This window comes from Rhododendron vialii, chromosome 8a (assembly GCF_030253575.1).
Source record: "Rhododendron vialii isolate Sample 1 chromosome 8a, ASM3025357v1".
Classification (NCBI taxonomy): domain Eukaryota; kingdom Viridiplantae; phylum Streptophyta; class Magnoliopsida; order Ericales; family Ericaceae; genus Rhododendron; species Rhododendron vialii.
Window position 1 is genome coordinate 35,593,259 of NC_080564.1, and position 26,563 is coordinate 35,619,821.

Genomic DNA, 26,563 nt, shown 5'->3' on the forward strand with positions numbered 1-26,563 from the left:
TTTTAGCGACGAAAGAGAGGACTTAACATAAACAAGGCAAAGCTAGAGAGATCATTTGATAGGGAATTATTGCAAAGCGACGAATTACAAAATTAAATTACACTCGACACAATTCCACTTGCTTTGCTACAAATGAAAGAATATTCTTTCCTCCAAGCCAGTGACCACAAAACAACATTACAGGAATTGCTCATCACATGATCAAAGATACGCAATAAAGCACCAGTTGTTTGTTTGAAAAGGGCTCCAGATTTACATGTCTTCGATGCATATTCGTTGCTGAAACCACGTATTTTCGCTTAACGGGTACCAATCTCCATCAAAATTTAGTCATCACCTACATCATAGCACATACCAACAGATATCAGTTGACCACTACTTGCATATTTGGCCCTTGGGCCATACTTGTCCTATTGGGAAATGGAACATGAAGGAACAAAGGGACTCTGTCTGTTGCCAAGATAACATAATTTACTGCCAGATTGTTAAGCTTTCATATTGGGATACCATTATGTGGATATGACATAACTATCTTCGACTCACACCCTCAAAGAACCCCAAAGATAGCCAAGCACATATAAGCGATCGTTCATTTTAAAGCTCGTCAAGTTATCAGAGGTTACCAAATCCATAAAGTTGCATGAAATCTGAACGTGTAGGAGACAAATTCCTCTAATGTTATTTTCCAAATCCCACAGCCAAATGGGCCCCCTCAAAACCGAAAATGTTAGGAGCCGGCAGAAAAAGAGCAGCTCATTCGGAGCCCAAGTTAGACTTAAGGCGAGAACTCATGAAAGAATTAGAAGTCACAAGTATCAAGGTTGTTCATATTCCTAGTTAGTATGCCAGGTTCAAAGGAAGGCTAGTTTACCCACTTCAATTGCTCTTAATCACAAAACAATAGAGCTCAACTCAATGAACGTGGAAATGTCTTGCGCAAATGTAAGCATCTTCTAACTCTGTTACTTCCTAAAAGTACAACTTTGGCATCATTGTAGCTACCCCTCGAACTAAAATGGATTCCCTCTGCCTCCTCATGCGCTTAACTTCGTAAGATTTTGAGATAAAATAGAGGTGAAACAAATATGTATCTTTATATTTTTGGAAAGATTATTAGGAAAACTTCTTTCCACATTCAACTTTGCAGAGTTATTGCTTAGTGAAAGGAAAGAGTCTCCAATTTCATAACATGTCTTCTAACTTTTCTCGAAAAATAATATCTCCGTCATTTTTTCAAACCAATTATATTTCATTGGTAACCAGTTTCCCCAGAGTTGTACTGACTACTGAGAATGATGCCTTGGATCCAGAAGGACATTAAAACTTTAAAGGACTAAATAATTTACACAAAATTGTAAATAGTGCGCACAACAATGTCAATCCATGGCAAATTAAGGAAACAAACATTAGTTTAGTTGTACGCACCAGTTGACGGGTCAACATGTACAAAGAAGCTGGCGGCAACAATGAGATAAGATAGAATAAGCATCAATCCTTTGAAATAGTTTGATGTCCCTTCCTGCAACAAGAACGCAAAATAATACTACTATTCTAGGTGCAATTCAATGTGTACTCGAAGATATGAAGAATCTATATGGCTGAAATGAAAGTGAACAACCGAAAGAAAAGAAATAAAGAAACCCTAATAGTAATAATCACCGCTGATATCATATCTCTTCCCAACTTGATACAACTAATATTCAAAGGCTTACCACAAGGTTCCCAAAATGGAAATAGAGAATCAATCAAAGAGTTTCCTAAATCAAGCCTCAAACAATATTCTGCCCCCACCACCTCAATCAGGTCCAACGAATGGCGGGGTTCAAGTGATCCCATCAACCACTCAAGCCCAGTTAAAAGCTTAAGAAGGGAAATTCGTGAGATCATTAAGCATAAGTTAGAATGAATACAAGTGAAAAGCTGATCATATCTAGGGGGTTTGAGTGGAAATGATTCAGCCTACCACAATCAGGAAATGAACGAAGTGCAGGGGTAAAACAAGCACTACAAAGGAAGAGGATACACATGATGTGTTTCCACAAAGAAAGCTACGAAACTAATATATCATTCATACGTGACACAAAACAAATAACCGAACCTGCAGCATGAAGGCCACTACTATAACTGTGATAAAGAGCGTAGCCGTCTCAAAGAGTTGAAAATTCAAGTCCATCGGCTTTCCCATTAACCATCCAACAACTACACAGAAGGGAATCTGCATTCATCCAGAGCACAATATGCATAAGCCACTATGCAGCATGTATAAACTTAGCTATTTACGAAAACAAAGGAGGTTTCAATCGCTCAGCTGTGTATGTGAAATCAAATCAAGCACAACTGACCATGGAAATGGGGAACCAAACTAACATGCAAATTGTCTTTATTTTCTTTCACCCAAAAGTTAACTGGCAATAGCAACAAGTACAAGAAAACCCTTCCATATGTCAACATTTTTTGTCAAAAGGGAATTGGTATCAAGGCCTTACAACAAACATCGATATCTGTGTGGACGATCCGATTGCAACTCCCAGTGTGATATCCTGTAGAAGAAATCGAGTAAATCAGCTGAATAAACGCAAGTAAGAAAGGATTTTTGTTTTTCAAGCACTCACAAGCTTGTCCTTCATGGCAAACATAATAGCACTAGCATGTTCTGCAGCATTCCCTACAATTGGAAGCAGGATGACACTAATAAAAGCCACAGGCATGTTCCATGAGTCAGATGCCCCCTGGAGAAGTACAGTAACACAGTGAAACCATATATGCCTCACATAAATCAAAATCCTAAAGTACATATCAGATTTACAGAGAGCTTAACAATACATGTCAAAAGGATTGCCACCAATTTCGAATATCACGTTAATTCTTGTCAACTGTCAGTGCAACATGAAGCACATTTTTCATGTTAGGGTTCTAAATATCCGCCGTTGCAGTATTGTGTCAAAAGATAGCTATCGAGACTTTGGACCTCCAGTGCTGATATTAACAAGTTTCCAATACTGTGGGATCGGGGCAACACAAGGCCGTGTCACCCCTGTGGATACGTTACCTAACACTGGGATTCAGAACCCTGGTTCAGGTGGTATTCTTTTTCTGCTGCGTTTTCGTTTCATTTTGATAGGTGAACATCCAGATGGTAACTAGAACCAAGATGTCATGAAACTAGAAATATTTTAGTTCTTCCCACTTGTAAAAGGTCAAAATCCATATATGCTGACAAAGCGGTGCCAGTTTCATAAAACCAAGGCAAATGTGCGACAGTAGGTCTTACCTGAATAGCATCAACAAGGTATCCAGACAACAAAGACACCCACAAAGTCAAAATAGCAAGCCACCCAATTGCTTCCCACTGAGTAATCTCAGGAGCCTCTTCTTCGACAGAATCGTCTACATTAATGTTTCTTCCCTGCAACATACACCATGAATGAAATAAAGACAATACATAGATACATTGTTATGTTCTGAATGTAACGGTCCCATTTCTGAACATTCAACATAGAAAGAAAGGATTGTGATGTGGTCCCGCCGATATGATGTCAATGTATCTTTCAAGCACCTAGGATGAATGATTAAGAAGTCCAACAAAAAAAATTGCAGAACATAAATATGAGCCATGCGATATTTAAGGTTTACATGTTAGTGCGTAAAGAATAAGAGACCCGAATATCTAAGCAAAGCAGGAATCATGTATCTACCTTAACTTTTCACATTAAACCAAATCATGTGCCAGAACATCTAATGATACTGATTCAAAACAACTTGCCTCATCAACAGGGCCGTCATCCACTGAAGCATAAATGTTTTGTTGACTCCTAAGCTGAAAGAAAAGGTAGCTTCCATACGCCACCAACATTATACAGCTGCTAAATCTAGAAAGAGATAACTCTGACTTCCCAAAATGCACCTCTGTATGTGTGAAATGAAGTACTGCTGGAAACATTATGCACATGACAGCCATCAACAACAATCCTGAGTTCACCACGGCAGCTGCCTGTTTTTAAAACATAACTATAGCGATCAGATTTCCTTTTCTTGAACTCCTATTAATTTGTTTTGTCTAATTTGTTGGGAGAGAGAGGAGCCATACATGGCCAGCTGCGATGCTGATTGAATAAATTTAAGATGATGGGTATTTAAATAAACTCCCTACATAAAGCATTTCAGGAAAATGAACGCGCAATGACGGTGATATACCTTATTGAAATGCTGTACTCTCTGGTGATGAATGAGACCCCCAGTGAAGAAGGCACATCCCAACACTAGAAGCATATTTGACAAGATGGAGCCAAGCAATGATTGCTGAACTACCCTAATCATCCCATTCTTCAATGCATATATCGAAATAATCATTTCAGTGGCATTGCCGAATGTAGCATTTAGAAGACCCCCAACTGCAGATTCAACAGAAAACTGTCTTCTCGTTACAGAAAAAGGCCCAAGTAAACTAAAGAATGAGATCTTATTCATTGTAAGTTACTCAAAGGATATCTAGCTCTGGCAGTTTAAATTTGTTTGACGGTACACTGTATACACATGGGGGTGTGAATATAGGACATGAAACATGTATACACAAATGAATCACAAACAATTCTAGCAGGAGCACAGATTTGTAAAAGGATATCGTTGAAGACAATGGGCCCTAGACAGAGAAATCCATTTAATAGACATGAACATATGAATGTGTGCAAGGGAGTCTGCCACTACCAATCAGAGATCATTCAGTCCCCATTATCTGAACTATTTGAAGCAAGTAACAGAACCATCAAGTCGCCAATGATGTATTTAGTTGTAAGTAGTAACCAACTGATGACTGCATAAACGATCTTCTAACTTTTCTTAGATTCTCAATTGTATGACCAGTATTTCCTGATCCCAATTGAATCCAAGAACAGCTTGCAACCTCATGCTTTTATATACACCGAGACAAATTTGTGACTCTGTACTTCCAAACCAAGACAAACTAGAGAAGGACAACTGGACATTAGACATTACTTACTCATGCAGATAATCACAATATATTCCAGTATCCAGACATCTAGTTTCCATTTCCCAAATATTCTGGTTTAGCAGTATTTTTTCCACATGGTCAATCAGCAGTAAATATACCTGTGGGTCCTGTATAGAATGCTAGCTGCCTGCACCAAAGTGGCAAGTGAAACGAATACTTATGTGTTCAAGGAAAGGAGCAACAACAAGAAAATACTAGAATTTAACAAACAAAGCTTACTCAGTTGCATAGCCGAGACGCTCCGCCAAAGGTGTAATGCCCAATAAGCTGAAGAAGAAGACCCATCCCTGTAATATAACAATCATCAAATCAAAACCAAAATGAAAGGTATCATGAATCACCAATTGCAACGATAATTGATGATGCTTGAACATTACTCCGCTCTAACTAAACCAATAAGCGCTATTCTGAGGTCCTAATCTACATACCAATAGAAACTCAACATATTGCAAAAAATAAAGTCACGTAGTCAATCACTCTATTTTCCTTTATCAACATCTGTGCGATATAAGTGAAAGAGAAAATAACAGCTAAAGTCTGCACTTCTTACATGTTTTCCAGTAAGATAGTGCATCAATATCGCCAAGGGCCCAAAAGGAAGCAAAACATTTATCTTTGCTTTAACTAAGACTATGTATATACTCCTGAAAGGTCTGATCTGCATCTGCTTAGAAAACCATGAATTGGAAAGCTTCGCATGTGGCCCAATATGAGGTGCCTCAAAATCAAAAGTGTGCGCTTTAGCTCGAGATGACGTCAAAGGGATCTCCTCCTCAGATTCGAGGTCTATTGTCTCCTCTAGAGCATCCATTGCCGGACACTAATAATCTTACTACACAACCCAAGCAATTACTCATATACAACAATGAAAGCTCAACACACAAGCTATTTATGACTCTGCTTCCATCTATGCTAACTCGCAACCCTGCAGCCAAAACAGGATGAATTCGTTAACATCATATTGAGATTAAAACATAAACCAAGTAAACCACACATGATTATTTCAGTCAGACAAAAAAGGATATCAATTTAATGTACTGAAAATAATTTGCATGGTTTCTAATTGAGCTTTTCTGATGATTTAATCAGTCTACAGCTGTGCTTCAACCAGCATTTCATCATCATCATCATCGCTCGGGCCAACAGTGTTAGTACAAAGATTCCACGAAGTAATACAAATAAAAAAAAGAACACAAATTTGAAACAATATATGCGCCAAAACTAGCTTTTAAATTAATGCATCTACTGGGTGATGGTTCACATCCTAGAAAAGATGATAAGCTCCATAGAGCAATGACATCATCCCATGTACAAATGAAAATACAACAGAGACATGAAAGCAGCACAAACATGATATATGTTTGCCTCCTATAGATTTCCACAAGATAAACTGAGAGAGAGAGAGAGAGAGAGAGAGAGAGAGAGAGAGAGAGAGAGAGAGAGAGAGAGAGTCCAGCTGTTAAAAAACTTGTGAATTCGCACTCCTGCTCTCTGGAGAGGAGCTGGAATGTGGAAGACTTCATTGTCAAAAGCTAAGAACCTATAGAAAGTATGAGAACTGTCAAAGAACTAAACAAACTTTTGAACCCTGCTTCACCAACTAATGTCAGTGTAATGGGTTCATCAATAATGTCTTTACATGGCATTCCTGGGCATGTTGTCCACGAAAGGGTGAAGCTCAACTATGAAATCAATGAAAGCCCCAAATTTCAACAATATGCCTCCATTCCATTTCTAGCAAAATTCACCAAAAGGGTTTCTAACTTTCTTGCTTCATGTTCCCAAAATCCCAAAATTCTATGAGAAAAACAGAATTCCTCTAAAATCATAAACAAAGTCAAATGAATCAAAGCTTACAAGGCATGCAAACTTGCCAACTTAAATGCCACCTTCTGGCAGAACCTATTCAGAAGACAACAAACATGCTCTACAAATAAGACCCTTCTGATTGATATTTTGGAATCATGCAGTTTACGTGCTAAATGCAGAGATTCAATAAGTGTTTAACTTTTGCACTATCATGAAAAAATGTTATTCTGCAGCTCTTATTCATCATTGATTTCCTACCCACGCGTCTGCTCCAATTCAACATAGAAATCTCCCTAGTTGCTTCGCAAAGCAATGCTTACACACCGTCCCATGGAAAGACACTACTTTCTTGATCACAACAGCATGCTGTGAATCTTACAATTCACCACTTTCAGGTATGAAGTTACTTGTGTGAAAATGTCCAAGAGTTAGATGTGATGTCACCACAAAATAATAGATGTGAATAGTGCTGCAAATGAACCAAGTCGTTCGTGAACTATTCAACGCTCGACTCATTAAAAGCTCTTTAGTGTTCGATTCAGGTACCAAAATATTTGGTTACCAAACGAACCAAACCTGGGCATCAATTTTAGGCTCGTTTAACAAATAAGCCAAACCTGAACCTGACAGTATTCGGCTCGATTGGGCTCATGAATCTCGAGTGTATATATATACCATAAGAATTTCACAAATAACCTTGAATATGAATAGACTTTTACATGTACATAATGAAAATTGTATGACTTGTACATGTATAAGCTTTTAAAAAGTACTAAAGACTTACAATGTTATATGGTTTTATAACTTTATATATATGAACTCTTTTATGTACAAAATAAAATTTTATTTGCAACTCTAGACCTGAGAGCATAAATATCTAGTGTTTTTGACTCGTTAAGACACGTGAACAAGTTCGAGTTAAACTCAAACCTCAGCAAGCTCGGCTTGAGCTTGGCTCGTCAAATTTTCATTGAGCTCGAGCTCAAATTCACTTGAAAACTTAATGAACAAACCTGAAAATTCTAAAACTCAGATCGATTCAGCTTGTTTGCAGCCCTAGATGTGAAATAACCAAAAAATTGACTCTGGATGGGAGATTCGGCTGAGAACTATTTAGGAATACAATCCCAGATTGGTTGGGTATGGTGGGTCATCACTTGGTACGAAGTGTAGACCTTTCTACCTAATAGCTTAAGCTTTTAGATATGATATGAAGTTTATACATAATATCAGAGCCAGGCCTTTTCCATAACGACGATAGACACCAAAAGAGGCCAGATGTCACACACCTCAAATGCGGGTGCACGTGAGGGATGTTAAGGACAACAATCCCACATTGGTTGGGTATCGAACCGATGATCGCTTAATATTGTGTTGGGAGCTCTCCATCTAATAGCTTAAACTTTTAGGTTGGATATAAGTTTCTAGTTCTATGCACTTAAAGCATTTCTAAGTTTCTAACAGGGAAGTACAGGAAGTATACTCCAGAAGTCCAGCGTTACTACAGATGGAAAAGTGTGTGATGGAAAAGCCGCTCAATATCTGAAATGCATATCCAGGGAACAAGTTTGAGGAGGCAAATAATCACTCAGGAGATAGAACAGATCCCGAAATAGTAGCACAAGCAAAGAATTATACAAATCTAATTGCACCCATTTCCAAAAACTGCATCGATGAACTTATGTCATCAATTTGGGTACCAAAAGGATGTCTTACTGAACATCATCCATCTACCCACGACTACACTAATGAAACTATACATTTACGTCAATGTGATCCTCTAGTATGAAGTGCAGGTTCGGACATTGTAAAACAGCATTTGACAGCCAACCCGAGAGCAAGTGCGCAAGTAATTCAAAAACAAATTAACATTGTCGTATAGCTTCATACATGTTCTTGGACCCATTCTCAAACAGCTTGATCTTTACCACAATTGGTAACTTACCAAAATCACTAGGTCAGGAAACAGAACAAACTACCAAAAAAAACCTAAATTGAGACCAACTGCAACGCGGATCAACGACAGATAAATACTACTACATAAACATCTATACAAGAAGGGCAAAAAGAGAGAGTAATAAGTAACCTGGAATTACTCGTTCGATCTGAAAAGGTTCCACTTTCAAACTGGTCCAAGATGACTGTATTCCGTATACCTAATTGAATACAGTACGGTTGGATTTCATATACATACAAAAGAGCCAGTAGGTATTCAAATGCATATATATGAGAGAGAGAGAGAGAGAGAGAGAGAGAGAGAGAGAGAGCTTGTTGATGCTGACGGAGGCAGCGGATTCAAGAATTGCTTTTCCGTCTGGCTGAGAGAGAGGGATAGGAGAGAGAGCAGGCGTAAAGTTGCCGGCAAGTGGTAAGAGAGAGGGAAGGAAGTTTCCGCGAAGTAGCGCTTCCTACTAATTTGATTTGATTTGATTTGTTTGTTATTATTATTATTATTATTAGGTAGTATTATTTTATTTTAGGGAAATTTTTATAAATAGTCCCTCTAGTTTGCATGAATTTTCATTTTCGTCCTTCTAGTATCAATTGTGTTACTTTTAGTCCTATAATTTGCATTCTGTCTCAATTTCGTCCCTCTCACTTACGGAGTTAATGAAACAAACGGAATTGGAGGACAAAATTGTCATTTCTCCTCACAGAGGGACTAAATTGAAATTTTATGTAAACTAGAGGGACTATTTTTATAATTTTGTTTTTTACTTTGTTTTTGTAAATAAATTTAAAATACATCATATATAATATATTTCTCATCTCATTTTATATTGAATAATAAAAAATATGTTGAAATTTTGTAAAATTTTTATTATATACATCACAAAAAATATGAGAAAATTCGAAAAACAACCCTTATGTTAATTGTCTTGGTCTTGTATTTTTTTTTCAATTGAATTTTCACTATCGTTATTTTTTTTGTCACATGATTAAAAAGAAAAAGTTGTTCAGTAGTATTTAGAAATCTTGTAATTGTGTTTAATTAAGTAATGAAACACTATTAAATATTAAGAGATCAAATACATTAAAATATGAGTATAAGTGTATTTATTTTGGGACTTACTCATAAGATCACTCATATAACAAATAAACACAGATTTTTAATATTTTTTTGGGTGAAAAAATAAGAAGATTATAAGAACATGATACAAAGACATTAGCTAAGGGGTTGATTTGTGCATTTTCTAATATTTTTGTAATGTGTAATGAAATATAAATTTTTCAATATAGTTTGATTACCCAATAAAAAATAATTCAGTTGTCAAATACATTACTTACGGTCTTTTTTATTTTATTTGCAAAAAACGAAAGTAAAATGTAAAATTTTAAAAATAATCCCTCTGGTTTGCATAAAATTTCAATTTGGTCCCTTTGTAAGAGAAAATGACAATTTTGCCCTTCAATTCCGTTTGTTTCATGGACGGCATCAGAGAGAAGGACGAAATTGAGATGGAATGAAAACTATAGGGTTAAAATTGATACAATTAATAATAGAGGGACGAAAATGAGAGCTCATGCAAACTAGAGGGACCATTTTTAAAAATTTCCCTTTATTTTATTTTTGAACCGCATTATTAGGTATTATTTATTCTAACTAATTAATAGTAGTAAAAGTTCAAATCTCGTGATCATAAATAGCTAGATCTGAGGGTTGTTTTCGATTTCTCTTCTTTTTCTATTCTTTTCTTCTCCTTTCCGGATTAAGACATGCCAACGGTTTTTTACGGCCAAAATTCCCCCCTTTTACAGATTTTTTAACTTCGTTAATCGTTATTGTTTTTTTAGATTTTTTTGTTTTTGTTAGGACATGCATTATAAAGTTGAAGGGTAAAAAAAAAAGGAGGACAAGGTAGTTTGATGGTATGACTACCTTATATATTTCTGGTGATTATCCGTGATTAAATTAAACTCATAAATATGTATACATAATTATAACCTTTTTTAGTGTTGAATATATGACATATTTTGAAGATTAATATTGAATTTGATAAATATCGCTAAGGTAAGAATCTATTTATAAATTGAACTCATGAGCTAATGTTAAAATCTTTTTTTTAATAAAACTTATCTATGTAATTCTTTTTAATTGACTCCACTCAAATTAATAGAAAAGAGATTTCACTAGAAGCATGTAAAGACTAAAGTTCATGGCATATTAAAAGAAACCTCATCCCTAAGTAGTGCCTAGGTTATATTTCAAGGTTACTAAACTTTAAAATATCTATAATAAATTAGGATGGTATCTTAGGCGTCACAAATTAAAAGACTTTGAGATTAGAAAAAATGGGGATATATATTTGTCAATGGTCAACACTCCATAGAAACCTCTACTCCGGCCACGGCTATTTTCTCATCTCCTTGAATGGGTCCAATAGATAATATTGAAGAAAATTTGTGTTGGGATTGTGTCATCCTACTTAAAAATGAGACACGTAGACATAACAATTGCCATCGTTTGATATACTTGTGGTAATTGATTCAATAGTGTTCATTCAATGAGAACAATACTATAGTGATACTACTATATTTTATTTTGTCTATCTATTGGTTCCTTCTAATTTGTAAGGGCTACTTAGAAATTCTGTTAAATTGTTGATTTAACGGAATTGAATCACGTGATTCTCACTATATCTTTATACTCCGTTTAATCTAGAAATTGTTATATTGTTTTCCTTGCGTGCTTAAATTAGATCGTTGAAATATGTATAGGTTTTTTTTTTTTCTTTTTTCCCTTCAAATCTACTTTCACCAAAAAACAGAAGAGCCCGTCTAAAACTTTTTCTGGTTTGCACTATTTGAAACTCATTTAGGGAAAAAAAACTCAAAATGGATTCTGTTGAAATGAAAGGATGGTCAATAGTATGACATGGTTTTTAGTAGGAATTATTTGTATTCACATTTCAAGTCTTGGGCCCACTAGAGGTTTGCCTGATTGTTAATTTCGTCAAGATGCGTATAAATTGACTCGAAAATTAAGTTATTAAAAAAATAGCATACCTTATATTTTTCATTACGTGGAGCCTTATCTATTTTCTATTTGTGAAGTGGATAGTGAGAAGATATGTCACGTACAGAGAGGGTTTTTTATGTTCCAAATCCCACCCACCTTTCTCCTATGCAACCATATACTGTATATATGGTCCATACAATTTCCAATGGTATGCGCATAGAAGAAAATTAAGAAAATTCCATTTCCCTAGCACGGTAGGATGATAAAACGAGTCGAGATAAAATTAAGAGAAGTGTAATTACACAAGTTATTCGGCCACAAAATTTATTTAAAACCTTGCCTTCGTATTCGACTTTTTAATCTTCTGAGAGAGACTATTTAAAACACAATTTAATAACGATATTTTATGCACTTACATTGTTGTGAATGATTAGCCCAACTTAAAAAATACAAGATTCAAAACAAGTTAAACATAACCGACGCTTATACGCAAAAGTACGAAATATAATTCGATGCTACTGGAGAATATAGCTCCACACAATATTATTGTGTGAACCAAAGTTTTAAATATGTATCACAAACGAGAGAGTAGAGCAATAATCTCTCGAATACTCCAAACTTTATGAGTCTTTGATTAATTTGTATCGTCGGGCGAGTCTCTATCCACTCATTGGGCGAGAACAACCCAAAATGGTTGGCATCTGCACAGAGGATCATACCGGAGGCCATAAGCAATGAGAAGGTGCACTAGAGTGGGGATGAATATTTTGTAAGAATCCAAATCTATCGCCCAAAAGTTCGGTAGGTTTATAAACAAGTCAAGAAGAATGAGCACTGAAATTATACCAGACCAGTTTGGTTTGAAAAATCTAAATATATTTTAAAATATTGTATTCATATTTAACTTTTTGAACTTTTGAGACGATTACCCCGTAGTGTTTCATGCACTTACATAGTTTGTGAATGATTGGGCCATAAAACAACAAGATTCAAAACAAGTTAAAATATGACCAATTTGATGCTACTGGAGCAATGCTTCTTGCCTCGCAATAGTGTGTAAACCAAAAAAAAATTATGTGTGAGTTATTTTTTTCTGTCATAATGTGTGAGTCCACACCCACCACGAGTGAGTGTATAGCAACAGTCCAATCTCCGATACAAACTTTTAAAAAGTCTTTTGTTAGTTGAGAAATTTTTCAGTGCTGGGTGGGTATATCCCACGTGGTATCCGCTTGGCACATTCGAGCGGTCCAATATACTTTTGGACGGTTCGGATTGAAACTCTCTCTCTTCTCTCACCTCCTTGGTTAGTTTGAGCGGCCGGGTGAGTCACTGAGAGTTAGGACAACCCAAAAGGAACCCATAAACAATGAGACGGCCCACAACGAGGAGGGCTTAATTGTAAGATCCAAATACCCAAACGACTTGCTTAGGAGACTCTACATATGTCAGTATTCATGCTTGAGCCCATAATAATTCCAACATCATAGCCTTGAAACCAGGCCCACAGATTTTACATGATTTTGGTGGTGAAGAGGTCCAAGGTTTAAGTCATGTGAAACACGTCTTTCGGTGAAAGATGTTATGCCGGGTCACTCACTCAACAACGAATGGTAACGCAAAAAGCGAGTAGATTTTTGTATTTAAATAATCAATTATGTGCTTCATCAGCACACACGTATTAAAAGTAACTTTTTCATACAATGGGAGAGAGTAGACAACAATTTTTTTGCTTTGAATTCGCAGAAAATGCACGTTAGAGAATGTATTTGAAATTGAAGTTGCTCCTCACCTATGAGAAAAAAAAAATACGACAAATTGCGGTAGTTTGGTTTTTCAACAAAGAGGGAGAGTACTCTATAACATCTACTACTATATAGTTTACAAATTAGTTTTTGGTTTTTATGCTTGGATTCGTTAATCATCTCTTTTCGGGTAAAAGCATTTGCTAATCATACATGTAGCTTTCGCATTGTTTCACCAAAAGAGAAGAGACCAAAAATGGCATCTCTTTCATGTCTCAAAACCAAATTTACATAAGTGACCTTTTGCCGACGAATTGCAGCCTTTGCAACTTCATACGTAAACACCTTTTTTCACTTTCCCGGAAAAAGAAACATGAAAAAGATGTTTCTGTCATATTGGGAATACAGACAGGATCCGATACAAAATCCGACCAAATCCACTCGTTTTACAACTTTTGGTCCGCTCGCTAACCCATGCATACTCTCTCACTCACACACTCTCTCTCTCTCTCTCTCTCATACACACTTCTTTTTTTCGAACAATCTCATACACACAATTGCCATTCTGGAAAATACCAAAAGAACAGAGAACCAAGCCCACTCTCCACAAGATATATGCCGTACAAAAGCAAAGACCTCTCCCCACCAAAGGCCAAAGTGAAAGGGAATATGTGCATCAGCTTTACCTTTTTTCCTCACGATCGATGGAGGGAGGAGATTCGTGCACTGCTTCCGCCCACATCGGATAAGGGCTCGGCTTAGCTCGATTCATTGATGAATAGATAGACAACACCTTCTTACCACGCTTGTAGCTTCTGAATTCACCACTGCCCTTTGCTCAGTGCTCTTTTTACCCAAAACAAAGTCATTATTGCTAACTTGCGCACATCTCGTACTATTCCCAATTTGCCCCGAACTTTATACCCAAGACAAGGTTTAAATACCTGAAGAGCAAGGTAATTTGCGGTATATAGCCTGTGGTAACATCAAATTACCTTCTTCTTTTTTTTGGCAGGTACGTATATCGTTTAAATTTACTTTAAGCAATTTTCCTGCATAATTTTCTTGTTCAACTTAAATATGGAGTAATTTCCTACCAGAGGGGACTACCATCTATGTGAACCCGAGAAATTTTTCAGTGCTTGGTGGGCACGGCCACGTAGTGCCCGTGTGCCCATCTTGGCCGTCTAAACGTGTTTTGAACGGCTCAAATTAGTTTGGATTTGAGGGAGTGTTTTGATTATTTTGCACTAAAAAATTACCCAAACAAATCTAGGCGAGATGCGTGCATGGACACCACGTGGCCGTGCCCACCCGACATTGAAAAATTTCTCATGTGAACCCGATTCAAAAAGTAACCGAGCAGCTCTATGGATAACAAGTAGGAGTATTTGACTTTAAATATGGAGCAATTAACTTGTTTCTTTTTACCTCCCTAATCAGAACAAATATGATTGGCACCACCCAAGTAATTAGTCTTCGTTTGTGCGTAATTGTTTTAGTAATTGATGATGTCAAACGATTTGTTAGCGACTAATGGCGGGCGGGCGGGCGGCGTGCTTTTACACCGACGTTGTTGAGAATGTTTTGACAAATACAGGCTACAGCATAGAGGAAATTGTGAAAAGACCCAGAAAACACATTCGATGTGAAAGCAAATACTCCATGATAGAGAGTACTTGTAGGGCTGAACTTCTCACATCATCATAGGACTCCAAATTCCATTTTACTACTAACTTTTAAGACACCGTGACCCCTTTTCCACACCGTCGAGATTCATGTAACACGTAACACCGCCTACCGGGTCTTTCAATAAAAAATTAAGAATTTGTGCTATGAGAAATTGAGCAACTATTTCTAAGCAAGTTCATTTTGCTTTCATCCTTCCTTTTGACAAATCAAGACCCCAACCTAACGCTAGAATCCAAAAGTTGGAATAACAGGTGGGAAAATCTTGATTGAGAGCTGCTGACGCTCTAACTCACTGCCCTCAAGGGTCTTTTGTTCGCCTAATTGAAACTGTCAACGCTTCCATACGTGTTTACACAATGAATGTCAAAGTTGGCCAAAACCCGGTAAAGTATAGGGGGCACACCAGCATTTATACTGATGGGCGTGCCACGCAGATAGAGAGAGAGAGAGAGAGAGAGAGAGAGGCACTGCAAACAAACAGCACTGATTGCAAAATTTGCAAGCAGCTCAAGACTTGGCTCGATAAGGGCTCGGCTTAGCTTGACTCATTGAATAATCAAGTTAAACTCGAGCTAAGCTCAACACTCTGAAGTTCGGCTTAGCTCGAAAAAGCTCGGCTCGGCTGTTTACTCACTTCCGAGGGGTTCAGTAGATTAGTTGAACTTGAAGATGCCTCCAAAGCATATGCAAGAGCACGACCTTCCCTAAACTCTTTGGTTCGACAGTTGCCTCGTTTTACTCGGACTCAGACCCGGAACCAGTGGGCTTCCATATTTTTTGTTCTCTTTCCTATCGGAAAAATATACTCTTCGTTAACTTATTTGCTTCGGTTGTTGGGTCTGATCTTTCACACGATTAATCTATCCTCTAGATTTGTCATCTTCCCATCTTCTCTCTCTAAAGCCACATTTTTTTTTACTCAAAGTACCTGCCTGCTACTATACCTTCTCCTATCACTCTGTCTCAAATAAATTATTTCGCTTAATTCGTTGTTAACAAACCACAATTAAGAATTTACAAACATAAGAGAACATTTAACAATAGAAGTCCTGACAAAAGAAGCTGAAACCAATGATATACAGTAGCATTCCTCACTTAAAAAAGCAGTACCTGATACAGTAAAAAACTCCCTGTACAAGGTTCCCCAGGAATTCTTTGGAAGACTACTTGTGGATTGAAAAAGAGAAAAAAGAGAGCTAACGGTAAAAAAAAACACACCTCACATGAGAACTTCTCAAAACAATTTTTGGAGAAAAATTCCTAAGAGCAGTCTGTTTCCAGAAAAATTTGTAAATAATTCGCTTTGAAAGCACCATTTGCCAGAAAATGACAAATAGCAAAGAAAACCATTTCCTACCAGTTAAGAACCTACTGTATGGAAACCGAAAGTGAAACTATACCACATAAGTCATGGTTTCGCTCAGGCAGAGATAGGGTACCAATAACAGTCAACTGAACTCTTGCATACCATGTCCAAAACAACCCCTTCTAAATCGAAAAACATTAACCTAGCACACTTTTAGGAGTTCAACCTGGCATAAAAAATTAGCCAAAAGGAAGCAAGCATAAGCAAAGAGATACATTTGTCAATATCCGTATCTTAGTACTACAAGGATCTTAATTTTTTCAGCTTTTTCCATTTTGTCGTATCCGTATCGTATTGTACGGTATTTGGTATCCATATCCATATCCATGCTTTCCCACCATTGTTGGCATGTTGTTTACTTGTGTTAGTAAAGAACCAAAATCATACCCCATACCTTGATACCATCTCTCTTACAAATCCAACTGAATCTTTACCTGCTCCCTAGCTAATTAAAAGAAGGGTAGTAGGGTACGATGAAGATATTCATCACTTAAGTGTTAAGTGACAAGATAGGGTATCTAAGAAGCGAAAATGGAGGGGAAAGATTCATGCATTAATCCTCCAAAGGCAATCGGAATCTACCAAATGAGCATACAGCATCTTAAGGTACTTATTGGTAATGAGCTATTTAACCAATGGATAGCAAATTAATTAGCCAAAACTAGTAAAGAAATTCAGTTGCCAGAAATCCATTTCCCCAAATCCAATCTGGAAATTCCAACCTCTTGGGGAAAAACACGTTTTACCCCCAAAGAGTTGAGCCAAAATTACCCCTTTGTTCCTGGCAAACATTATCATTAGAGAATATCCATTCATTGATTGGAACCCTCAACGCAACAGATTTCCTTCCCTCTCGAACCACCTTCCCCACCCCACCCCATCATATGGAAAATACACAATTCGATAAACCCAGAAATAAAAAAACAACAAAGATATCATTCAAGAAGAAGAAAAATATCGACGCGGAGGTGGTAGGTTGTGAGGCTGATGAACCTGATTGTTCTGATTATTGGCTGCGCCGGCGTTTTGTATTATGAAAGGGTGGCTCAACAATCGCAGGGCAGTCCACCTCCTGGCCGGATCCCTCTGCAAACAACACGCGATGAAATCCTGAAACTCCCTCGACGCCGTAGGCGGCGCCTCGGGCGGCTGCGACAAGCAGATCGCGCACATGAGGCTGGCCCAATCCCCCTGCCGGCTCACCGCAAACGGAAACCGGCCCAAATAAAACTCCAGTATAGAAACCCCCAAGCTCCAAATATCCCCCGCGTACCCATCGTACTTCCCGTGGTTCAAATCCGTATTAATCCGTTCAGGACTCATGTACGCGATCGTCCCCACCGAAGAATTGCACGGATCCATCGTCTGGGATAGGATTCTGGACACTCCGAAATCTGCTATCTTCACCTGCTTGCGAGAGTTGATGAGGAGGTTGGAGGGCTTGATGTCTCTGTGGACGATTCTGTGGCGGTGGAGGTAGTAGAGCCCCGAGAGGATCTGGCGGGTGAAATCGGACAAGGATGGCTCGTCGTGGATTCGGCTTCCTTCGAGGGACCCACCGTCCATGTATTCTAAGAGGACTTGGACTTCGCCGTTGTGGTCGAACATGTCGTGGCACTTGACGACGCTGGGGTTGTCGACGTCGCGGAGAATCTCGATCTCACGGCAGATCTGGCGGCGGACGGAGTCCTCGTGGTGGCCGTAGATCACTTTCAGGGCGTAGAGCTTGCCGGAGGGTCTGTGGAGGACCTTGTAGACCGTGCCGCCCGAGCCGGACCCGATTCGGTTGATCCGGTCGAGGTCGGAGAAGTTCACCTGGCTGGTGATGGAGGGGAGCTGGGTTGAGGACGAGGAGGAGGCGGGGGCGGAGCTGGGAGGGAGGGGGAGGGGGACGGCGAGGGAGGTGTCGCGTTGGGGTAGGGGGAGGGTGAGGTCGGGGCGCCGCCGCCGTGGGTTGTTCCGATTGGTGGTGGAGCCGGCGGCGGCGGGCGGTGGTGGTGGTGGTTGCTGAATCCCTCTCATGGTTTAATTATTAGATAGGAAATGATAGAAGAATCCAATATTGACAAATAAAGCTGGTACGCGGGTGGGTTTTAAATTAATAGTACTCCCTAGGAGTAATTATTAGGGTCTGAGTCGTCGTTTTTGGCTAATCTTTTTTTTGTCACTTCTGAGAGGGGTTTGGTGATGGATTTGTTGTTGCAACCAATCCCATCTTCCCATGGAACCAGTCTTCTTCCATGTGTGTGTGTGTGTGTGTGTGTGTGTGGAGAGAGAAGGTTCTTGGAAGAAGAGGGAGAAAAGAAGAGGAAAGGGGTGGTGAAGTGAGGAGAGAGAGAGAGAGAGTATTATTGGAGTAGTTTTTAGTACTTTCTCCGTCCCAAAATGGATGACAATTTTTGAAACTCGTGTCATTTTTTATCGTTTGTATCTTTCAATCTGTAATATTTTTTATGGATTTGAAAACTTTGTATAATAGAACTAATCAAGAACTATCAAACAATATCTATATTGCATATATTTTGAGATCCATATTGAAAAATATAAGTAATTAAAATTGACACAGATATCAAAAATTGACATTTAATTTGGAACCGATGGAGTATTAGATTTGGGGAGGAGAGAGTGGTGGGAGTAGGGGGAGAGGTCGCTATCGCCTATCGAAAAGGTAGAGGGAATCGAGATTCCACTAATATGACACGCGTTTATATTATGTTTAATTAAGAAGGGTGCAATATGGTTCTCTTCTTTGTACTGTAGAAATTAGGGATTAATAAATAAACACAGGGGTAAAAACTCAATTAATTGGAAAACAAAACGAGGTAAGCACGGAGTAAAAATACATGCAACGGTAATCTAAACATGTTTTGGCGCCGTACTAAGGATAAAATCCATCTTTCGGAAACATTTTTCTAATTATCGACTTTGAAGTAGTACTCCATATCTGGTAAAAGTTCTGAACGGAAATGATTTTCATTCCTTTTTCCGATAATAATTATTTCAGGTGTGATTTTTAACTATTTTGTCATTAGATACTAATAATAATCATAGCTTATCATGCACATACAGGTCTAGCTGGTAAGTAAAATCTGTGGACATTTATGGCATTTATCTTGTAACCTAATACTATTGTACAAAAGTGGAATATTTACAGTATTTTTCTAGGTAGTATTCTACTCCTATATAGTAGTATAGATAATACTAGTATAGTGAATTTTATTGAAAACAACCTAATAGGGAATAAATAAACAAGATCTATAAATTGTAGGTATAGGTAGGTATATGTGTTTGTGAATAACATAGGTAGATGTATTTCCAAGTAGTAATATTATGTTTTGGTTTGTAATAGTAGTTGGAAAACGGCTTGGATATTAATTAATTATCCAAGGACTCCAAAATCGATGGTGAAAATTAGAGGTGGTAAATGGACGAGTTGAAACGGGTCGCGAGTCAAATATAAACGGATCAAATATGAGTCAAATAGTAAACGTGTTAATATGGTTCTGGTCGAATATGGGTCAAGTCAAACACAAATCCACCCGACCCAACCCATTTTCCCTCTTCTTTCTTTTTTTTTTCTCTTCTCCCCCATCTCCGTTTCCCCCTTCCTACTATCTTCCCCCAATATGTTTTGAAACACGTTCACACAAAAAGAGTGGGAATGACACAAGAGTAGATGTGGCAAATGGACGGGTTGAAACTTGTTTTGTTTATTTTGCGTCAAACTTTTGTGGTTTATTGATTCGTCTCAGTGAGAGGAATCGAAAAAGTAAAAAATTATTATCGAAACTCGTAATTTTTTAAATAAAGACCAAATAAGTAAAAAAATAAAAAATTATATAGGTACCGACCGGTCGCGCCGGGCCGTCTCCAGCATATATGCACGAAAAAAGAGTGTTTAGATCAAACAACCTACACACATCAGATACCGTTGATTCCCACGTAGGGCCCGACCAATTTTTTTTTTAAGAATTTTTGGACGGCTCGGATAGGTCGTCCGGTGGCAGGAGACGGCCCGGCCCGGCTGGTCGGTACTCATATCATGACTAAAAAAAAATTTACTTTTCCTTACCTTCCCCTTGGTGGTCGCCGCTACGCTTGACTCCGTCGCCGCCACGGCAATTTCTACCCTCGTCCAGTTCAATGGTCATGCAGTATCAAGTAATCCATGGAGATGATGACCTGTTTCTATTTATTTCCCTCCGTCCCTCACAAATTTCCCTCTGTATCGGCCGATGCCAAGTGTTTTTTTTTCGTTTCTAGTGAACAGGAGAACATAAGCTTGGCGTTGTCTTGTCAGCACATACTTGAGGACAAGAGCAGATTAAAATTAACGAGATTGAAGAGAGAGATCAGAGATTAAAAACAACAGGAGTTTAGTTGTGAAAATCAAAATAACGTCCAGTAGGTCTATTAGTTTCAATCCATATTCAACCCATACAAATATGAGTTTATATAGTTGAACCCATATAAACTCATTATTTAATATGGGCAGATTAAGTTGGATTATAAGTAGGCGGGTTTGGACGGATAAAAAAATATGGGTTGAGATTGTCATCTTCAATGAAAATAGAAGTAAACAACATTTGAGCTGCTTTTAAAATTCTTTCTTCTTCACCTTTTATTCCTTTTTCTTGCAATGGAGTTTGGTTCTTGCTGGTCCATCAAATAGAGTGGAGGATCTAGTACAAGCTGTTTGGAGTCATTCCAATAATTGATCGGTGAGAGTTCAACTCGCAATTTCACCTTGACAACGCAAAATAAATTAACATAATACTAATGACTGTTCCCGCCTAGTACAATGCTATCCTTTTTATCAGTTACGTATACAATGATGGTCTCATAGTCACGTGATCCGCACATGACTTAGTTTCTCTTGAATTTCCACTAGAAAAAAAGACCTTGTATTCGATAGGTCAAAAGTTCTCACTTGTATTGCATTATAAATTTTTGGGAAAATGACGGCCAAGGACGTGTTTGATAATTAATACCCTCCAAGGACATTTTCAGTATTAATAAATGTACTCAAATGTTCTCAGCATGTCCTTGGCGGGTATTAATTATCAAAACACGACCTAGGCAGTCATTTTCCCTAAATTTTTTATTTCAATCCATGGGTGATTTTAACCAAAAATAAAAATAAAAATTATTGAACTCGTGAAGTCTATGGCAAAATCGAGAATCTCTCGTACTTTTCTCAAACATTTATATAGTTATTTTATTGGCAATACACAAATCTAGCCATCTTAGCAAAGCTAGTGAAAAACCAAAAAAAAAAACAAAAGGTCCTTTAAAAGTATCAAGACCACCCCACCCCACTACTACTATCTCTTTCCCTTTTCTTATTAATCAAATTTGGCACAACACTCATAATGATTAACCTCTTTTCTCTTTTCACTTTCCGATCAAAACTTTTAACAAGTAAATTTTTTGTAATCGGAATCGGATAATTAATAAACCATGTGTTTTGTTACTTGAAAGTAATAAAAAAAAATTAAACTATTGTATGTATATACTCTCATTTGATTAGTTTTAAAATTTTTTTTGGCAAGACAAGCCAACATAGACGATGAGTATGTTATTGATATATATACATAGCAGGATTCCAACCTACCGAGTCTAGTATATATATACTACTACATAGCAAGAAAAAGATACATCCGTCAAAAACTAAATATTAAACAAATACTCCTATATGCAATACTTTTTCGTATTTTCAGTTACATTGACAATCTAAAAAGAGATAATGATAATTAAGTGGTTTCCTTTTGCTCATATCATCACTCAATTAGAGTATATAAGTAACAAGTAGCAAGTAATTGGAATGCAATATGACTGTTAGATAGCTTGATATACGTTGTTGGGCCCATTTCCTAAGAGCTTAAGCTATTGGGACTATTGGTAACTTAACATGGTATCAAAGCTCAGGTTGCAAGAGGTCTTAGGTTCAAGTCTCTCTATTTGTATTTGTTTCCCGTTTGCATTATGTTTCTCCCCTTTGCGTTCTATCGCCATCTGTATGATTGTTTGCATCTCCACATGCAAGACGGGTTGCTCGTAAGGGAGGGTGTTAGATAGCTTGATATACGTTGTTGGGCCCATTTCCTAACAGCTTAAGCTATTGGGACTATTGGTAACTTAACAATGATACATGCACCAATAGATCGAAGCTTTTGTATAGTGTTTTTTCCCGTTTGTTTCGGTCTTTTGTATCCAAAAACATATCAAATGAATGTCTTGACCCAATGAACAGATGTTAATTCTGATTTAACATGGGAAGTTTCAGAAGAATCAAAAATATTCGAAAAGATTGTAGAAGACTCCACTATACGCTAGATTTGTGTGGAGAGATATAGAATCTCTTGGAGGTAGAAAGAAGATACTCCTCTTTTTTTTCTAGGAGGGTTCTAGAAGGAAAATATAAGCCATTGTATCAAGATGATTCTAGTTGTAAGTTGTATCTAGCCATGAAGAGCTAGATGGCTATAAAATGTAAGATCACACTTGGAGAAGTCATACTTCAAGCTCTGCTTCCCCAACTGGTTATGTAACCAAAAAAAGATTTATTTCCTACATACACCCAATACTACCTATTGAGCATATATCATTCCATACATTAGAGGTAGGGCTGCAAACGATCCGAGCCGCTCGCGAGCGGCTCGGAGCTCGGCTCGATAACGGCTCGGCTCGGCTCGGTTCAAGACAAAAACGAGCCGAGCTCGAGCTCGAGTCCTGAGCTCGTTTCATAAACGAGCCGAGCTCGAGCTAGTCGAAACTCGGCTCGAATTGGCTCGCGAGCTCGATTATATAATATATTTATATATATATATATATATTTATATATATATATTTTTACATATTTATATTTATTTATATATATATTTATATATATTTGTTTCATAAACGAGCCGAACGAGCCGAGCTCGAGCTCCGAAAATACCTATCGAGCCGAGCTCGAGCTCGAGTTCTGCAGCTCGTCACGAGCTCGAGCCGAGCTCGAGCTCATTGTTTTTGAGGCGAGCCGAGCCCGAACATGCCGAAACTCGGCTCGGCTCGGCTCGATTGCACCCCTAATTAGAGGCATTGGAGTATGTACGGGGGATTGATTATTGGTGTTCTTCGGTTTCGAAATCACTTCAAGTATACATTTTATGTAGTACATTCTAAATAGATTGCACTGTTTGGACATTTTAACTATTACATTTGCGGTGGTGACCTAAGTCACATAATGCGCATGCACGTGAGTTAAGTGTAATTTTGTTCACCCTCCATTTAAGGGGGTTAACATTACTTTCTCTCTTATTGGTTGAAATGGTGTGGACCCCACCACAAAGTGATGTCATGTTTATCATTTTTTAGTGCACATGACATCATTTTGTGATGATGTCCACATCATTTTAACCAATAGAAATGAGAGTAATATGCACCGTCTTAAGTGCAGGATGAACAAAACTCAACTTTGAGTTATGTGACCACAAAAACAAAATGCAAAAAATTCTTTACTACTGTCCGCCAAACGAATAAGAGAATAGAAAAAATAATTCTTAGTTGGTGCTTCTCTAAATTACATTACCGATTTGGTGCTTAACCTTCTAAGCCTTATGGTGGCCCCATTTGTTATTAGTATTTCTAAGTTACTTATAGAATTGCTTAGATTAACTCATGAAAAGTGCTAGTTAGCACTTCCAGTTTAGGGACCAGCACTATATGTGTACGTAGTGCGGCCAATTCGGCTGTCCATCTTGGCAATAAACGGCTCGGATTTTCATCCAAACAATGGACGGGTAGGATTTGTAGAAACTCAGATTATATCCAATCATTCATTGTCAAGATCAATGACCCGTGTGCGCTCTACATATATAGGGCCTTGCACTATATATACGATTTCCCAATCCCCAATTTAGGTGATTTACACATTCAATCAACAATATGCTATTTAACTAAACAGTTTGAAGTTGAACTTTTACTCAAACTGAACGTACATCATATATGGAAGAGTTGAATACGAAAGAGTGATATAACAACAACGCGCGGATCAGGGAAAAAAAAACAAACGCCAAATTTATATACGAATTCAAAAGGAAATTGATTTTGACACTCCAGTTTCAGCCATTGGCACTCCACTTTGTGTCTTGGTCATGGGAGAAAACAAAACTAAAAGTGGAGTGCCAAAATCACATCCCCAATTGAAAAACCACAAGAAGGAAAAAAAATCAGAATCGGCATGCCATCAACACCTCCGCAACGCAATAATCAAAATTTGTCACGTCAGCTTTTAATTATTCATTTAGAGGGTTGCTAAAGTTAGCAATGTGAATTCCCACATTGTTACTTTTGATTATTTAAATGCTCAAATTTGATTATTGGTTAAGAGGTTGCTAACTTTGATTATTACAATGTAAATATTTTTTTAAGCACACATTGCTAACTTTAGCAATATTTTGATTTTGATTATTACATTGTGGATGCTCTAAGACTACTACATGCCAACAGAAAAACAGGAGCAGAGCCAGTAGACATCCCAATTCAAAAACCACAAGAATGGAAAAAAATCAGAATCGGCATGCCATCAACACCTTGTAAGACTACTGCATGCCAACAGAAAAACAGGAGCAGCGCCAATAGCATTTTAAGGACATAATTCATGGACGAAGAAACGCTAATAAACGCATTTTTAAAAAAAGAAAAGAAAAAGAAGACGCGCCGTTTAAAAATAAATAAATCATGCATTAGGTATCACTGCACCGTAAAGACCAGTATCACAGAATGGGGTAATGATCAGATTAACAAGAAAACTTTACTTTACTTTGGGGGGTAGGGGGAGTGGAACCTGGAGATGGTGTTGTGCACATCCGGACTGTCCGTTCGGCCGTCCAGATTTCATCTCGGCAATGAACGACCCAGATGCTCTGATGGTGGAGATGAGATTTAAACTGTTGGATTGCTGAATGAACAGCCCAAATGTGCACAACACAGTGCCGCACAACACCTCCCCAGGTCCGGGGGAGTGTGACCTGATGGTTCTAACATAAGAAGAGAAATCAATGCAATTGTTCAACTAATAATAAAGTCTCGGAAGATACAACTGGATGACTAAGCTAATGACAAGGATTCTTATGGAATGACAAGACGTACTATGCGACTAGAAAAAATATACTCCTAACAGCTAATGCAATTGATGAAGACGGATACACAACCAGCATATTTTCCATGTCCCTACGGAGAAATAAGATCGTGTCGCATGATTATACAAAGGAGAAGATCCTCAGCTTTCACTCCAACTCCTCGTTCATTTGAATGCATTACTCCAAACTTGCATGTACGATATAAACTTAAAAAGAAAGCAATTACTATGTTGAAATACTGATAGGGACTTCATTTTGATAAGAACAGCGTACTGTAAACAACTCGTAGAATGAGCCCAGCCCATTAATATCTTCCAAAAGCTCCATTTCACCTTTCACACGGACTTTAAAGAAAATGTCAGCATAAAGGAAGCGATGCATTAGGCGTAAGCATATCCATACGATGAAAGAAACGATCCCAATTTGTCAATTTCTCAATAAATATTATACTGTTATCATGTATTCTGATGTGAAGTACCTATTTGGATATATGTTCTTTTTTTTTTAATCTCATTGATGTTCCCATTAAGATGGACATTAATACTATCAAAATACGTAGTTGTTGCCATACCTGAAAGACCAACAAGCACAAAGTAACCGATGGTTACATAAAAAATAGAGTACTAATAAACTACAGTGCATCAAAATCATGAGTAAAATGAATAACGATAGAAGAATTGTAGTACACAATTTTGGCAGCAACTGACAACTTTCTGCCATCTTTTCATTTCTTCCTTCCTTCCATCTTTTGATTTATGACATTTCAATTTGCTTCAAGTGACAACTTCTGTCCTATTTATACCACAAAGACGCACTTCACTCAATTTAGTTATGCAACAATATTAGCATACAACGGCA

The 26,563-nt window shown here is 37.7% G+C and overlaps 2 protein-coding genes across 2 annotated transcripts; both read right to left on the bottom strand.

Annotated features, from left to right (window-relative positions):
- On the bottom strand, positions 1–9,230 carry LOC131335567 (vacuolar cation/proton exchanger 2-like). Its single transcript, XM_058370991.1, has 12 exons — positions 8,904–9,230; positions 5,559–5,933; positions 5,228–5,295; positions 5,107–5,135; positions 4,195–4,391; positions 3,764–3,991; positions 3,272–3,406; positions 2,613–2,729; positions 2,487–2,540; positions 2,099–2,215; positions 1,426–1,519; positions 1–337 (listed from the first exon to the last, which is right to left on the bottom strand). The coding sequence occupies exons 2-12, from the start codon at positions 5,817–5,819 to the stop codon at positions 327–329; spliced, it is 1,311 nt and encodes a 436-aa protein (XP_058226974.1). The 5' UTR covers positions 5,820–5,933; positions 8,904–9,230; the 3' UTR covers positions 1–326.
- An 8,012-nt stretch (positions 9,231–17,242) lies between these two features.
- On the bottom strand, positions 17,243–18,906 carry LOC131335568 (mitogen-activated protein kinase kinase 5). The gene has a single exon (XM_058370992.1). It carries the CDS (start codon positions 18,600–18,602, stop codon positions 17,520–17,522), a length of 1,083 nt encoding a protein of 360 aa, XP_058226975.1. The 5' UTR covers positions 18,603–18,906; the 3' UTR covers positions 17,243–17,519.
- Positions 18,907–26,563: the final 7,657 nt, after the last annotated feature.